Here is a 17,520-nt window from a genome sequence, read left to right as displayed (position 1 = left end):
CCCCCGCTGCGAGGGCGGCTCGGGGAAGATGGCGAGGGCTGCGGAGCGGGGGCTGCGGCTCCTGGTGCTGCTGTTGGGACTCGGAGCTGGGCTGCCCGCCGCCGCTCGCCCGCCCGCCTCCTTCCCCGGCGACGTGAACGGGCACAGCCTCCACCCGCCTTACTTCAACCTGGCCGAAGGCACCCGCATCTCCGCCTCCGCCACCTGCGGCGAGGAAACGGCGGGGGCGGCCGGCAGCCGCCGTGCCGTGGAGGATCTGTACTGCAAGCTGGTGGGGGGCCGTTGGCGGGGGGAGACCCCAACCAGACCATCCAGGTAGGGGCCGAGGCCGGGGATGGTAGGGGGGGCTGAGGGCGGGGTCCCCTAGGTATCCTCTCCGGGTCGGTTCTGTGCTCCGTGCCCCCCGCGCCGTCCACGTGCTCCCCGCTGCCGGGCTGTGCACGTGAAGCGAGGCTCGCCGAGTTCCCATGGCGTTATTTATAAAGGACTCGGAGTTCGCGTCGGTGCGATGCCGGGCGCGGCTCCCCGGCCCCTCTGCCTGCACGACAATCGCTGGGGCGCGCGTGGGGGCGGTTGGCCTCGTTGGTCCGAGTTCTGTTCCTTAGGGTCGGTGTGGGATTGCGATGAGCAGAAGGTGGAGGAACATTTTATCAGGTGACCGATTTCAGGAATCCCATTTCAAGCAGAGCAGAGGGAGCTCGCAGCCAGGAACGGGGAGAGCAAAAAGTGCTGTACAGCTCTGGTCCTCTTCTAAAGAAAGTAGAACTGTAAACCAGATGTAGACCACGAGCAGGGACTCCAGACCTGCTGCTGCCTCTCCCCTTGGAAGAGCTGCTGAGTTCCCACGTGCAGCCTGCAGCCCAACCATCAGCCCTGCTGCGCGTTGCTGTGAGGCTCCCGCTGCTCGGCACCTGTTGCAGTGCAGCAGCACAATGTGATGGTGATGAAGAGCAAAGGAGATCTGCCGGCTCCTTAAGCAGAGCCTTTCTTGGCCCTTTTGTTAGGGCTGCCTTTGTTGTGGGATGAGCTTTTGAAGCATTTTTCTCATTCTGGCTGCATTCTCCTGAGTCAGTGCTCTGCTAGGAATCTTCCGGCTGTTGTGTTTACAACGTGGGATTTTGTCCCCTTTGTTATAGAAATTGTTGAAGTTGTTACTGGAAGGCAAACGCTGGCATAGTCTCCTCTGAGCCTTGCTGCTTTTTAAAGTGATCTGTTTCATTCTGCTGCACTGTAAAATAGTGCAGCTTGAGCCCTGTTGGGAGACAATAGGGACCTAATTGAAATAGTTGTGCCTATGCATCATGCATGTGAGTTTTCATACTGGAAGGCAGTAAGGAAAAGTAAAGAATAACTGCTTCTATGTGCAGTTGGAAGAAAGAAAAAAAAAGTGATTAATGTGCCAAGCAAAACTAGGAGGGTAAAATAAAGCTGGTAGATGTGAGCCTGCATTTATTGCTTTGCTGCTGTCCACCTGTGCTGCAGCCACCTTGGCTGCCCAGTGCGGTATTGGGGATGGATGCTGATGCTGGGATACAGCACATGGGTTGCTCCACCCAGGGGCTGCAGCTCATCCTGAGCATAGCCCATCCCTTGTACCCTGGGGGTCACATCTTCCTGCCTTCTGCCACTTAGTGGGGCTCCTTGGCCACAGATCTGTTCCACCCACCTCTTCTGACCCCAGTGCAGCTCTGCACGAGTCCCTTTGATCCAATGCTGCTCCCCAGGCTGGAGCTCTGCTTGGGCTGAGTGCTTTAGAAAAATCCCTTTGTGGCAGTTTTCTGTGACTGCATGCAGACCTAGCTGGGAGGGAAGGAAGCAGGCAGCTGAAGCAGAGGTCAGAGCTCCTCATTCAACCCCCTTAGGGAGCTCAGCACTCCTTGGTGACCAAAGCAATGGGGGTGTGGGAGGGAAGTGTTCTATTTAGGCAGGCTGAGGTGACAGTAATGAACTCTGTGTGCATGTCCTTGGCGCTTGCTTGTCCCACCGATCCCCTCCCTTACCCACCTGCCTGCTCTGCTGTCTGGGCATGGTGTGGTTGTGATGAAAATGGACTCTCCATCAAGAAGAATGCCTCCTGGGGACACCCCGAGGGTCTGCCTGTTACTGTGGAGAAGGGGCATTTGCTTGAGTGAGGACCCAGTGTAGCATTAATGCAACCATCAGTTCAGTCCATCCTGTGTTCTGCTTGTTGTCACTTGACACTGCAGTAGACTTCCAGGAAAGAGTTTCATTGACTTGAATGCCTAATATTCTAAAAATGTCGATAATCATTAAACTTTCTAAAGTAATGCTGCCCTAGAGGCACTTGCAGTGTTTTTGGCACAACTTGTGGGAAGGCTCTGAACCTTTTCAAGGAGTTTCCTTTGCTTTATTCAGGGCTCTTTGGCAGAAGACAGCAGCTCTAGCTGCAGGAGGCTTTTCAAGCTGTGAGGATGTGATGTAGAACACTGCTGAGGTGTGCTGAGAGGAACTGCATGGAGCTTTGCTCCCCTCATCTCACTCACGGATCAGCATGGGCAGTCCCACCTTAATGCAGAGTGCCTTTGACTCATCTATTGAAGATGAGACAAAGGGGAGATATTATAGGTTTGTTATCCGCATGGAGCTTTGCTGAGGGTGCCTGTAAGCTGTTTGTTCCAGGGCAGAGACGGTTCTGCTGCTTCCAGCAAATCAGGATTATGGATGGTGGCTTGGTTTCAGATTAATACAATAATAAGGGCAGTTATTAGCATTAATTGAGGCAATTACATACCTTAAAACTTAAAAACCTTCCTCATTTAAATCAGTACTTCTACCTTCCTTTGCAACTTATCTTCCCTCAAACCCTTTGTGGAAGTGCTTAAGAAGCACTCCTTTGCTTCTTAAGTCATACAACAGAGCTGCACCTGTCTGAGCAACACAGTGCTTACGAAGGTCCTATCCAGGTGTTACAACAGCTGAGGTCTGGATCTCCTCAGTACCAACCTGCTCAGTACTTGGGTGGCTCCTGGTGGCAGTGCTCCTGGCCATGCTGTGCTCACCCATGGGCAGTGGCTGTCTGGCCCCATCTTTCTGCATTCCATGCACAGCAGAGGGAGATGGTTCAGCTGGGGGTCTCCGCAGGTTGGAGGGCAGGAGGCTGCTGTGGAGCTGCTGTGGAGCCTCTGAGGGTCTCTTCTGCGCTTGTGTGCGAAGGGACTGGAGCTTTTTGGTCTAACTGCAGCTAGGTGATTGCCCATGAAAGAGACAGCAGATGAGACAGCACCTGCTCGGCTGTGTGAGCTGTGTTGCTTAGCTGTAAGGATAGCCCTGGGAGCAGCTTGTGAACATACACTTTTATTGGAATAGCACCTTCTGCTTCCCATTTCCTGCCCCAGCAGCCCTGTGATCACATCCCCGTGGTTTTGGGATGAGGCTGGGGCAAGGCTGTACCCCAGCACAAAGCTCTCCTGGGGGCAAGCATGCTTGCAGAGCACCAGGCAGCCTTTGTGTGTAAGGGAAATAGCTCCTATTGATGTGAGCGGAATGGGATCAGGCTTTGCAGGGCTCTGGAAGCTGCCCTTTATTCAGATGTTCCTCCTTATCTCCCTCCAGTTACAGTTTGCTTTGATAGCAGAATGTTTATGCCCTCTGAGCTGCCTTGCAGCCTCCTGGCATTGCTGGAGCTCTTTCCCTCACGTACCTTGGTGATGTCCGTGCCCCTACTGCTCCATGAGCCTGCTGTCTCCCCTAAGTCTGCAGCTCACAATTGCTTTTTAATTAAAATCCTCTGCTGATGTCAGACACTCTCATCTCCCCGTAGAGACCTGGCATGCTGTGCAGGAGCGTGAGCTGCTTTAAAGTACAAATAGCTAGGAATGATTCACATGAGGATTAGGTCTGGTTCCAACAAAATAACTAATGAGCAAGTGGTGCAGCAGAGGGGCCAGTGATGCTTTTATCAGCAAACCTGGCTCAGCTGCTGACACGTTACCCACGGGCAGCTAACCCTGCAGGCTGCCCGGCATGGGGAGGGATAACATCAGCATTACAAATCCATAACAGCTGATCCTAGTTTTTAGTCCCCTCTCTACTAAATTGAATTGGCTGTCACCTGTCCATGTGAACTTTGGGTTCAAAATGGCTTTCACGTCTGTGGCAAGAATTTAAAGTATGAAAACGCTTTATTTTTTGTTATTAATCCTCATTTTGTAACCTTGCCTTGCTTCTCCCCCCACCTTGCTGTGCAGTAGAAATTTCCACACAACCTGTTGCACCGGTTCCCCTTAAGGTTTGTGCTTCACAGTGGGTCAGTTTTATCTGGTCTGCATTCCCTCCTCCTTCCCTGCGTCCTGCAGCAGAGCTCCCCTCTGTGTATTGTGGCCACCTGGGTGCTTCCATCCGCCCCATTCTTTGCCCTGGCACTTCTCCATTTGCTATTTTCATGTTTCCAGAGGAATTAATTAAAAGGCATGTTTATTTGACACAATTTGCATTGCATAATTGCCCGCAAATAGCGTGGCTGTGGGGAAGAATGTGGGGAATTCTCCATTTCTTTTGCAGGGCAGTTCCTGCAGAGGTTGGGGCAGCTGGAGGAATCACAGCCCCATGGCTCTGCCTTGCCTCTGCTCTCACAGGGGTGCGAATGGAGCAGGCAGGAAGAAGCCTGCCTGCCTTGAGAACGTGCACTGGGTGTAATATTAAAGAAGGCAGCAGCTGGGAGAGGCAGTTTGCATGCCTGGGAATAGCTGCACCTTTTAAAGGAAGGCTGCCTGCAACAGTTCCCTTCCGGGCTGTCCGTGGCAGCAAATCAAGCGACAGAAGTGATGCTCCATGAACCAAGTAACTCTGTGATGTACAGGGCTTCTTGCAGGGTTCCTTAAGAGTGAGTCAGATTCAGCTGCCTGTTCAAGGGGAAAGAAAGACCTGCCCTGAGCAGCTCAGGGCTTTGTTTGACGCAGCTCAGCAGGGGTTGCTCAGGTTGTGGAGCTGTTTTTTCTGGCAGTGTGTCCAGGGGGCTGACAGCCACCACACTGCCAAAGCAAGACAAGAGGCTCTGTGAGTGCAATGGCAGTCGGGTCCCTGGCTGGGTGACAGCATGGGCTGTCCCTTCCTGGCCTTGCATTGCAGCATCACCAGCGTGAGGGTCTTGGCTGCCACACTATTAAGGTTGAAAATGGAGCTGAAAGACTATACTTGTGAAATGAATAGGTTGACAGGCAGCAGATTGCAGGGAGCTGGGCAGAAGAACTGGCAGCCTGGGTTCATAGCAATGACTGAATGGTGTGGGTTTGGATCTCTGGGTATTGCCAAGGCTGTGAGTGGCAGTTAAGCAGAGCAGCCCCTGTGGCACTGGTGCTCAGAATGGCAATGCACAGTGCTTATGTGAAATACTGAAAGGGTGCTTATTAGGGCAGTCAGAACTTTACATTGAGTTATTGTGGGTTTTCAGAGCTTTCTTATGTTCATTTTTCAGTCCCTGCTCTAAATTGGTGCATACCAGAAGTTTATATATAGATTCACACTGTATTCTGAACTGTTCTGGTACCTGCCTGCTTTGTGCCATGCTTTCCTGGCCACGGTTAAATGTTTGTTGTTTTATTTTTTGTGCTTTCCCTCAGGGCCAGTACTGTGACATCTGCTCCTCAGCAAACAGCAACAAGGCACATCCCATAACGAACGCCATCGATGGGACGGAGCGCTGGTGGCAGAGTCCCCCACTCTCCCGTGGGCTGGAGTTCAACCAGGTCAACGTCACTCTGGACCTTGGACAGGTAACCCAAGTCCTTCTCAGTCATGTTGTAGGTTGTGCTTTGCTGGCAAGGATCTGTCTTCCCGTTCTTCTCAGGTTTGTTAGTGGATGGCTGGAAGGGTGAGATGAAACCTTATCTAATCCAGGGCAGGAGGCTTTGTTAAAACTGTAAAGTTATTTGAAAACAGTAAGTCCACGCTGAAAATCTTTCCCTAAAAGACAAAGAATGACAGTGGATGCTTGGTCTCTAATTCTGGCAAGTCAGACGGAATTAACATTGTAATGGTGATGGCTGCCAGCCCACAGCTCTTCTTTGCTGCTCCCATTCAGTCACAGAAGCATTCCTTTGGAAATGGGTTATTGTCTCAGACCTTTCTTGGCTTAAGAAAGATATCAGCATCTGATGCTGCAGGGACTGGAGGTGTCACAGACCAGGGGTGTGAAGGGCTGAGAGATGAGGGCTGCTTGCTGCTATGTGGCATTACTCCACAGGGGACGTGGGTGCAAGGGACACCCCTTTCTCTTCCCCAAGCATCTCTGGGGGGGCTGTCCTGTTTGGAGGGAGACAGCAGTTGGGAAGAGGGGAGGAACAGGCTGTGTCATATACAGACCTGTGCTTTGAATGACAACCTTGGTTCAAATCTGGCTCTCACAGGAGCACCCTAAAATCAGGAGTTGAACTCAATGATCCTTTCCAACTTGGGACATTCTGTATTAAATAGACCTAAGAGTTGTGCTGTTTGGGATGGTTCAGCTCTGGGATAGGTAATGTGGCTGCTGTGATTGCTAGGGACTGAGTGCCCCTTAATATAGGAACTTGCACTGATTGTGGTAATTTCAAGTCTTGTCAGGCACTGAAGCTTTGCACTGACCTTGGAGGCAGCTTTCACCAACTTGAATGGAGCGAAAGCTCATTTGTCATCGTTCTCTGTCAGAGGTCTGACTCCAGCTCTGCAGCTGTCTGGAGCTGAGCTATACATGGCACCACCAAATGTCCCCTGGTGCCTGGGGCAGTGTGTGTCACACAAGAGCTGGGTGGGCACGGCTTTCCCGGGCAGCACACAGCATGCCAACCCTCCTAGCCAATGTAGGTGGCTTTGGCAGCATCTCAGGTGGCTTCCAGCAGGCAGGGGGTGCTGAGGGACCCTGGGATGGAATTGCATGATTACTCCTAGGAGGCTGGTAGCACAGCTTGCATCTCGGGGGGAGTTCCTCTGGGGCTACAGCTCACTCAGTGACCCTTCTGCCTTTGCAAAATGAGCACTTGTTGCAGCAGGAGTATGAACCTAAAGGATCTGTGTTCAGTGGCTTTCTCTTAATGTATGCCCATGTTGCACGTAATTGCTGTAATAGCCTGTTTGTACTCCTGAGGAGAATCAGTTCTTTGCTTTTTCCCTCCTTTGTTTTGGTGGGTCAGGCAACAGAAACGAAATACTATTAAATCACTAATTTCCTCTTCTTGAGGTTGAGACTGATGAAAAGAGAGGAAAAGAGGAATTCCTGGGACCCAGCAAGGTCTGCAGGGCGAGAGCTGGAGCAGACTGCCTGGCAGCCAGGTTTATAAATTCCTCAGATACCTGTGAAACAGTGCAGGTAACACCCTCACAGGCATGTCTGAGTGCAGGGCTTCTTTTTTTTGCTGGCAAACAAGTCCTCCCCTTGCTTCATATAACCCTCTGGGGAGCTCTTGGACCAATTAAGATTTGATTTAAGGAACTGACGGCTGTGGAAACTTTTTTGTCCCTTTGGGGAATTGCTAATGCCCAGAGCGCCCATAGCATAGAGCTTCAATGGAGCATGGTGGGAGACGATGGTGTCAGCCCCCTCCCTGCTCTTTGTCCCTCCTGTGCCGTAAGTGCTTAATTACCAGTTGGAATCGAGTTTCTGCAGCATTTGGCAAGGCTGTGGCAAGTAGGAGAGGGGCTGTTAATTAAGCAGCCTATTGGGCTCTGCTTTTGCTGGCTAGGAGTTTGTTCTCCTCACGGGGATGTTAAAATCAGATCAGAGCTCCTGCCACAACAAGGGGAGGCTGTCTGCTGAGCGATTCGGGGTCTGATTTGCCTCTGCTACTGCTGTGTCTGTGTGCTGTTGTGGGGAGGGGCCATTTATCTTTGTAGGGTGAAAAGCTGAAAGAGAAGTCAGTGGTGGTTCCTACATCAGGCCTGGCTCTGGGAATCAGAAATAACACAAACTGCTCCAAGGAGCAAAGTGAAATGGGTTTTAGGAGCTACTGGGGGTAGAAGCTTCAATAGGGAATACTTGTTTAATTTTCTTGCTTTTAATCGTGAGCTCATGCTTAAAATGCTTTAAGATGGTTAGGATGAATGGTCGGGTGACTGCATGGGTTTGTATGCAGCCAAATTCAGCACTGCAGCACCATGGTGGAGCACGGTTCTGGTTTCACAGGCTGGAACAATTGGAGGATGCCATGCTCAGGGAGAACACCATTGTACGTTGTGGTACCGCTGTGCTCACAGAGGGACAAGAGACCATGACTCACGGTCACTGTAGAGATGGTCCCCTGTGATCCTGCAGTGGGTGGAGGGGAGGAAAGGGTGTGATGGAAATTTTTTTTCTTCCCCCCAAGTAGGTCGCTTGAGTCAGAGCTGACAGAAATCAGGAGCTCGCAGAGCCATGAATGGCTGGCGTCCTGCCAGGGCTGACATCTTCCTTGCGTGAAGGTGAACCCAGGCCAGCCCTTCCCTGAGATGTTTATGGATAGCTGGTGCTTTATACTAAACTCCGGGGAGAGGAATGCTTGCGGTCGTGCGAGAGCAGGAGCTTCGTGCCAGTGCTTGCTGGAGGTTAATTACTGCCGTGAGACGGTGATGGGATTGCATCCCCCACCCCCAGAGCCTGGTGACACTGGGGAACAGCAGAGCCTCAGACTGAAGCTTTGCAGGGAGTTTTGATTTACACGCCTCAAGCTATTTAACGCTTGTTGTAGTCAGGAATGAGATTTATGTCTGAAAGCCTCGATGTCAGGGGTAAGCTTCTGGCAGAGCCCTGCTCGCCAGAAAGGAGCATCTGAAATCAAGGAAGGAAATGGCCCAGTGTCTCATGAATATTATGTTCTTAATGAATATTAAGTTCTGGACTGAGTGAAAATGTCAATTGGCCTAATGCTGGAGGAACACTGCTGAATGAGAGCACAGCACCTGGCGTGTCACAGCACTATAAAATCTTCTCTTTAGTTTCTGTCTTCCTGTTGCTGTTCCATTCGGATGAAAATAAAGGGAGGCTACTCCAGGCTGCCTCTGGGATGGCAGCTGGAGGAAAAGGCTGAGCTCTGCTATCTGTCCTCAGCAAAAGCCCTCAGCACAGAGATGAATCTGTTTATTACTTGGCTTAGTTAATTCAGAACTTCTTGATGAATAAACTTGTTAAATCTCAGGAGAGAGCTCATGGTTATTATAGCATGGAGCATTCCCTAAGCCTGGGGTGGGATGGGCTGATGACCATCGGAGAAGGTTTTCCAGCTTAAAAACCTCTGTTCTCTCACCTTCTTCCATTTGCACCCTTGTTTCAGTTGCTGTGAGATTTCTTATTGCAGCTGGGTGATATCACTGATGCATGTTGCCCTCCATGGTATCCTGTTCTTTCTTGCTAGACGCAGACAAACTTAAAATGAATCTCTCTCTTTCCTTCCCCTTAATGGGGATGTCTTCCGCATCCTTGTTGTCTGCACACACCTCCAGCAAATGTACAGCTTCCTCTTGTCCCAAGACCATGCACTGCTGTATCTGCCTGGCATGTATTTCTCAACAGTGTTGCAAAAATGGGGCAATATTTGAGGATTTTTGTATGTAGTTCTCACTTAACAACAACAACAACAAAAAAAACCAACAACAGTTAACTGTAAGGACTCCTAGTTCATTGTTGGGGCACTGCTGTGGGAAAGGGGTAGGAGGGCTTAGCAGCATTTATGGTGGGGTTTTGCACCTTAAGTAAGGGGCTGGGGCGTGAAATCTCAAACAAAGGCTTTTTTTCTCCAAATAGTTCTTCGTGTCTTGGAGCAAAAGCAGTATTAAAAATAAAGCATGTTAAGCAGGCTGAGCAGAAATCCTTGCTTTCAACAGCTGAAGCAACAGTCTCTTCTCCTGTGTAGAGTCCTTTGCAGTTGCCTGATCTCCAAAAGGAGACTGAATTATCTGTTCGCTTATGGGCTTCAAAACTGCAGCTCCCCACCTGGAAGAGCTTTGACTTAGGAGCCTGCTGAGCGCTGTTGTTTCCACGTGAGCATCAAGTGGAAGCAAGGCACGTGTTGGTGCTGCTTCCCTGGGGAAAGCTGGGAAGGTGTGAGTGTGAGAGCAGCGCTGGGGCTGGCGCTGAGCCCGCCTGCGTTGTTCTTCTCCCACTGTATTTCCTCCTTTATTGTTTGAAATACTTGCTTGTGAAGGCTGTTTTTCCAAAGTTCCAGTTCCCCTGACCCAGACCCAGCAGCTTCCCCTCTCCCCCCCCTCCCCAAGTAAGGGAGATTTTTGCCTTTTCTCAGCCCTTCCTGTGCTTTCTGCCAGCTCCCACAGGATTCCTGGCTCCAGTGGCTGTGTGAGAGCCACTCAGGTGAGCAGGGAGTGCCTGGCTGTTAGCCAAGCAGGGGTCTGTGCTCCAGGAGCAAGAGCAACCCATTCTTGCTCCATCCATCACCCTTGCCAAGTCAGATGCCAAGTTCCCATTTCCAGGATCCAGAGCAGCCAAGACTGAGATCAGTTATTTTTTTTTTCTTCTTTCTTCTTTGTTACTGCTGTTGCTGTAGGGGAACAGATGTGCAGAATATCACTTTGAGGTAAATCATGGGTGGTATGAGATAGAATTCTGTGTTACGTTTACTTCAGTCACGAAGCAGTACTGCTTAAAATCACTTCTCCACGTCTGAGTAGTTGGTATTTCACTTGGACAATTTGACTTCCCCAAAAACTGCTGTGCCTGGCACATCTGCCATGCTGCTGGCACTGAGAACAGGGCTGCTGGTGGGGCAGGAGGCTCTGAGCACATCACTCAGCATTGTGGCACCTTTTGTGCTCTACAAGGAGGCTATTTCTGCCTGTCCTTTTTACATCTTGCACAAACGACCCTTGTACTTCTACTGCTTAATCTTCCTGAGGCTCTGCCCAGACCTGAACCGGCTATGGGGAACTCACGTGTTAAAATCCAGCCTCAGCCTACCCCCTTAGAACGGCTCCAGGTAGCAACTGATGAAAAGATAATCACTGTTTCTAAGGAAAAGAAACTTGTGCAAGACTTCCAGTGTAATTTCTCCCTAGGTATTGTTGCTTATTTTTAATTTCTTTGTGATGAGAAGCAAGGTGGCTCATGCTCCCCTCCTGGCTGGGCTGCCTGTTCCTGCCCAGCTCCTTGGGATTCCTCAAAGATTAGGAGAAAGCCTCCAGGCGAGCTGGGGAGAGGTCAGTCAAGCTGTGAGCTGGCATATGGGAGGCTTTGCTTTGTAATGAATAGCTGGAAGGCAAGCCTTGTAATTTCTTGCTGTTCTCCTGGAAAGTGCCTGCTTGGCTGGCCTGGTAAACAAGCGTGTGCCTTAGGTCGGGTGTGAGTGTGCTCTGGGGTTGGCATTGTCTGCCCTGTTTGTGATTGCACCCGGCAAGTTAAAACCAACCAGAGCCATCTAGGTCAGCCTCTGATTACTGTATTTTTCTGCTTCAGACGGAGCTGATTTGTAAAGGTCAGGGTACACAGTGGAAGCACTGCTTTGACATGGAGTGCAATGATGTCCGAGCATGTGGCTTTGTGTTTTCTGTAATTTTGCTTGTCTTATCTCCAAAAACAGGAACAATGCATCTATCTCTGCCACTCTGTGTGCAGCCTGTCACCAACCTGGAGCCTGCAGAGCTCCAGACTGATGGGCACAAAGCTATTTGCTGAACATGCTCTTGGGTCTGTGCTGTGGCTGAGGCCTATGGATGCAGCCCAGACTTGGGCTGGGAGATGCACTCATCCTGTGGCATCACACACTTAATACCACTTGATCCAGACCACAATGAGAAGTCTCTCAAGAGAGCAGTTGCTGCTTTCTAGGAGCTGTTCCTGCCCTCCATAGCTCCATCACAGTCCTGATCTCTCTCAGACCCCACTGGGCTAGTGTGGAAGTCACTAAGTATGCATCTGCCCAGCCAACTCCTGCTCTTCCAAAGCTATTTTGTTTACCTCACCCCACACCTCTCTTTCCATGCTCCACCATGCCTGGCTCAGCCCTGCTTTCATCTCTGCCTCATCCTTTTATTACAGTCATAAACACGAGCCTCCAGGCTATGCCCAGCCTTGATTCTTTGTTTCCTGTTTTCTGGATTCAGTACTCCTCAAATTCCAGACCTCCCTTCCCCTGTGTGGTGCCAAGCAGTGCAATAAATAGTGCATTGTTGATGGATGACAAGAGAGACCAGCAGGAAGGCACAAGGTGAGAGGCAGTGCCTGGTTGATGGGACAGGAGAGTCTTTCTGAAGGCTTCTGAGTGGCCCGAGAACAAGCAGTAGCTCATCAGGGAACTGTGGTCTAATCACAGAGACCTGGTAATTGAGTATGTGCTTCTTGAGGAATGCTGAGGGAATGGATAGAGAGAAGAGGTAGGAAGAGGGATATGTGATATGGGGAGATCCAGAGAGGAGGACAGGACCTGGCACACGGGTGACTGCACAAGGCAAGGGCAGTTTGGTGGCTTGGAGCTTCCTTGGATGAGATCACCAGAGACTTACACAAGGCCAGCAGGAATTACTTTGTTTTGAGCTCCATGGAAGGGATTGTGACTATAAAAAGGCTTTTGTTAATATGAGGTCACTGGTAATGGAAGGTGGGTCTGCATGATGCCAGCTTCTGTTGTGTGGCACAGGAAGCAAGGAAGCTTCCTCTGAGAGCTCTGGTCTTGCTCCACCAAGCCTGAAAGACAGCCATCCATAGACTGGGAAAGCAGTGAGGGGCTGTCAGTGTCATTTAGGGACTCTGCATCCCCTTCTCTTCTCTGTCCTCTTGGAGACCTCAGAGATGTGAGGATAATAATTTGATTGTCCTGTCCTTCCCTCCATTGAATAGCAGAGAGTGGAGGAGATGTTTGGCTTGGGGGGAACATGGTTGTGGGAAAGGTGAGTGGCTCCTGGATGTGGCAGGAAGCATCGTGCCTCTTGTTCCAGCTGTGCCTACCTCAAGAAACTGTGGCTGTGCCAGCTGGGTTAAATTAGCCAAGCTCTGGTTGCAGAGATGCATTTGTCTGTGTTGAATGGTGTACAGTTAGAATAGTTTGTCAGAATAAAGTGCTTTTATCCTGGAAGAGTTGCATACATTGATGACTTTTACATTGTGCCTGTGTATGCTGAGAACAATATCTGATGGAGCAGATTTACTGGCAGAGCTTTTATGTAGAACTCAGCTCTACTTGATGTCCTCTGCACGAGGATAAATTTTGCATCTTTTACTTGGCATGCTGACTCTTTTTAGCAATTGTTTGCCTGACCCGTGCAGTGAGTAGCAAACAGCCAAACCCTGGGAGCTGCCACATTTTTCACACGTGTTTTTAGCTGCTTTCTCTCATTTCTTTCTTTTCCTGCTTGGATAAAGAGCACTGCTGAGCTCTCACACACGCAAATGCTCAGCTGAGCTCTATTTATGGGTTCCTCTGAGTTTTCATCATTGTGGATTGAAGCGTGCCTTGTGACAAAAAAACAGTTAGCATGATGCTGCAGGCATCTCTTGGATCCAGTTAAATGCATATGATGCCAAGCCCTGATAGGAAGGAAAAAGAATGGCTTTCTGGTATTTGAACATAGTTGTACGTCTGTGTTTATGGTTTGCAACTGCAAACAAACCTGTACCGCTGTCTTCATTGAGGCTTTGCTGTTGTTGTCCTGCCTGTTTGCTAAAGCTGCTGCTTAATCCTTTTTCAGTCTGTTGCAAAGTCTGCATCCACCCAGACACAGTGGGCATGAAGATTGTGGCTGAACTCCAGGATAGGGTTTTTTTTTTGTTCTTTATTTAACAGCTTTCTGCCCTGACATTAGCTTACTTCAAGTTTCAGTAAATGATGCTGCAGAACAAGGAGGTTCTTGGGGCACGTGTGAGCACAAAATCCACATTCTGATGAGGTTGTATGTCCAAACAGCAGCAAGAACCACCGTGCAAATGCTGTAGCTGCAGATCTCTGCTGGTGTTAGTGGCACTGGGAATGTTAATCCTGCTGTGGCCCTGGTATGTGCTGCTGTTGGGTCAGCTAACCTGACTCTGAATGGCAGTGTCACGGTGAGGAAACTTGCTGACAAATGCTAACATAGTGCATGGCTCTAATGCAGATTTTTAAAAGAATAAGCTTGCTTGCACGTGTTAGGTTTGACATTGTTGAAATCTGCTAACAATTGAAGCTTTAAACACAGTGTTGCTGGGGCTTGCAGGATCCGTGCAGAGGATTTACAAAAAAATACAGCCACTGATACTGCTGAAATGTCTGGAAGCTTGATTTAGTCTAGGCTTGGTGCACAGAGCTAATCCATGGTGCAAGGAGTCAGTTTCTCTGAGACTTTATTAGCAAATCCCCCATGACCCAACCTGGGAGCCAGAGCTCTGGGGTGTAATCCCTGCCAGGATTCCTATTCTGGAGGGAGGGTGAAAGAACTGCTGAGGCAGTGTGGTTTGTATTGGCAAGGCTGTGTGTGCTCGGAGGGACCCTTGGAGCCAGGGTTTCTGTCTTTGCAGGACCTAGAGCTGCTGTGCTGGTGGCACTGAAAAGGACCTTCCAAAGCCACCGCCTGGCCCTGGAAATGGGCAGAAATGAAATTGCATTTGTGCCCTCATAGGGGTGGGGTCAGAAAGAGGCAGAAGTCAGATGTCAGAGCTGGAGCATCCACATCCTCCTCCAAGTCCAGCAGAGGAAAGATTTAGGTATACTGCTCTTAGCTGCCAGCAAGTTGGAACTCTTCTGAAGTTTGTGTGAACCTTCGGCATTTGGCCATTTAAAACGGAATCCTTTCAGTGTCTTTGGTGGTATGCTGAGACTTCTCACTTGGTGCCAATTTTTAGCTTATCCATCATTTTCTCTTTCCTTCCCCTCCTTACCCTTCCCAAGTGCACAGGTTTGTGACAGGATATCCACTTCATTCAAGAGAGTGGGGGAAATATTTGCTTGTAGCGTGGCCAGTTGCCAAGGCTGCTTTGTTCTCCCAGTTGCTGAAAGGACAGCCCAAGGAAATGTGCAGAGCTGGAGCTGGCATGCGACTTGGAGTGGATTTCCTGCAGCTCTGGAAGTAAAAAGTGTGGCACTGGAATTATTTATTTATTTATTTATTTAATCCCATAAATACAAGGAAAGAGAAAACCTGGGTGGGCTGCAGACAGGCTGGGTCTGAAATCCTATTTGATGTGAAATTGCTGTGTCATAGCTACACAAGTTGTGCCTTGCCAAGGTTAAATCGGGCTTTTTTTATTTATTTATTGCTGAGCTTGTGGCAGACCAGAGTTTTCAGCTGTGTGGTTAGGAAGATGGTTACTCCTGAACCATTTGCCACACTGCAGCTGGGGGGCATCCAAGCCCTGCTGTGAGTGCAGAAAGCCCCTTTTGTAACAAATTCAGACCTGCAATGGTGATGCCAAGAAAAGTAGTAAACTGCAAGGGCTGAGTTCTGACTCCTTGGTGTGGCCCAAGTGCTGATGTCCAGGGCTCTGAGTGTGCAGCAATGGGCTGTACAGGGAGTGTGAGAGCTCTCACATGGTGAAACAGGTGTCTGGCTATTGGGGCAGGCTAGAATCATGAGCAGATCCCAGAGATAAGTATTCTTTTGTCTGGCTTCTCCATTTTGCTTGTGCTCATAAGAACACTAACACTGTCTTGAGCAATGAATCTGCATTGGTATTACTTACGGTAACTTAAACAGCATATAGAAGATACAGTCAAGAACATGTTTGCTTTGGATGGTGGGAATGTCCTCTTGAAAATGTGCTGTGCTTTGGCAAGTGTTAATAGAGGATTTTTTTTCCACCCTCCCCCCTTCCAGGTTTCTGAAGGCCAAAGTCTTGAAACAACTTAGAAAGGCTGCTAAAGCTGTGCTGATAAGATAGGCAGCAAATGTGCTTGAGAGCCTAACGTAGGGACTGAAACATTTAAACTGTTTGCTTTTCCCTTAACAGTGTGAAAAATGAGTATGTCTCATTAAGGAACCTGGAGAATTGTGTACTTAGGGTAAGGGCTGCACCAAAGTGTTGCCTCTGCTTTACATTGTCACTGGGCTGGCAGCTGGTGTGCTTGGTTTGGGTGTGCTGGGTAGGAGGCTGGAGCTGGTCTGGGCTCTGTGACCCAGTTGTGATGGGCCCATGTACAGCAGGCTCTGTCCGGCCATTTGAAGCATGGCACAGACAGGGCTGCCAGGACATCACAAGCATCTGCACAGCACCTTTCTATGGAATGTGCTGGCTGGATGCGTGCCATCAGTCTGGGGTACCATGAGAATAGCAGTGCCATTGCTTAAAGGCTTGCTTTTAACCTGCCAGGCGCAGGATGTAGTTGTGTGATGTTCCCACCCTGGATATGTGCTGCTCACGGGCCCATTTGCAGCCTTCATTTGCTGGTGGTCTTTCCTTCAGCAGTGTGTGCTTACACACCCAGACCTTTTATCTCTACTAAATCATAGCTTTCTTAAGCCCTTGTGGTTTCTCTAGCACTCCCTTATCTCTGTTCCTTCCCAGGGCTGGGCAGTGGGAGCAGGGAAGCAGGAGGGGCTGAGCAAGCTGTAAATGTGTTTGCACTGCAGTGATGCTACATGGCTTACCAGGAAAGGCAAGGCTGAGTGTGGTAGAGCACCCATAGGGCTTGTGGGTTTTTCTGGCCTGCTGGGCAGCTGAAGTTCTCCAAGGCAATTCTTGGTTTTAGGATTTGAGGAAGTAGGGTTTGGAGCAGGTCCCTGCAGCACAAAGCTGATGTGAATTGAGCTGAAAATTGGCTTGAAGGCTGCTGTCAAGTGACTGTATGGCTTTGTTCCTGCTGCCATGTCCTTCCGGCCAACAATCAGAATAAGGATGCTGTGAAGTTTGGAAAAGGCACTTTGTTATTCACAGGCAGACTGGGACCTGGTAAGCATCTGCACTTGTGGTCTTTTGATGGGATGGGGCTCTGCTGGCCATTCAGTTGGTGGCTCCAAGCACTGTCTGTAAGGTGCGTGCACCTGCTCTCATGAAGTCGTGGTTTCTGATTAGAAGTGTTGTGGTTGTTGCTTTTGTTTTCTTTCCCTTTCCTACTGTAGGCGTTCAGCAGAAGCTTTGCAGTGGTTACCTGGCAGCCCCCTGCTCTGGATCTCTGTACCTGTGGGTGTGCATATGGCGTTGCCCTCTGGTGGAACCTGCAGGGGTGGGAAAAACATTGGATTTTATTGCTGCTCCTTGCAAGGCTGTGTTTCCTGACTGCTGGAGTGAGGGAGCACAGAGGCTGAGCTTTGCTTCCCAAGAGGGCGTATTTGCTGTGGAGAAACGTCATCATCCACGGTGATAGGCAGCAGCTCCACAGCTCACTACACCTTTGCCTTATTTTATAGCCAGAATGGAAGGTCTAGGGCACGGTGCATCTTTGCACAATGTTGTGGGGGAGCACTGTGCAACAACCTGTGGTTGTTTTTGGATGCAATATAACACCTGCTGTGATGCAGGCAGCAGCGTGGATGTGTATGTCCTTTGAATAACATGCACATAGTTGTCTAGCAGTGTTGGTTTTGCTCAGTTTATAAGGCATCTGACCTTTCTTTTGCTGAGCCTTTCAACAAGCCAATTTACAGCCTTGGAAGAGACCACCCAGTGTCTGCTTTCATGGGCAGCTGAGGGGGAAGGGAGCG

At 49.8% G+C, this 17,520-nt stretch overlaps 1 protein-coding gene across 1 annotated transcript in view; it reads left to right on the top strand.

The window, feature by feature from the left end:
- Positions 1–6: 6 nt before the first annotated feature.
- The window catches only part of LAMA5 (laminin subunit alpha 5), a 79,628-nt gene continuing 62,114 nt past the window's right edge, over positions 7–17,520 (top strand). The window contains 3 exon segments of the mRNA XM_010722429.2: positions 7–269; positions 272–315; positions 5,580–5,732. Of these exon segments, the coding sequence (XP_010720731.1) occupies positions 29–269; positions 272–315; positions 5,580–5,732 (438 nt within the window). The 5' untranslated portion in view covers positions 7–28.

The sequence above is a fragment of the Meleagris gallopavo genome, chromosome 22, assembly GCF_000146605.3.
Source record: "Meleagris gallopavo isolate NT-WF06-2002-E0010 breed Aviagen turkey brand Nicholas breeding stock chromosome 22, Turkey_5.1, whole genome shotgun sequence".
Classification (NCBI taxonomy): Eukaryota; Metazoa; Chordata; class Aves; order Galliformes; family Phasianidae; genus Meleagris; species Meleagris gallopavo.
The sequence above is the reverse complement of the archived record's forward strand: the minus strand, read 5'-3'. Positions and strand labels throughout refer to the sequence as shown.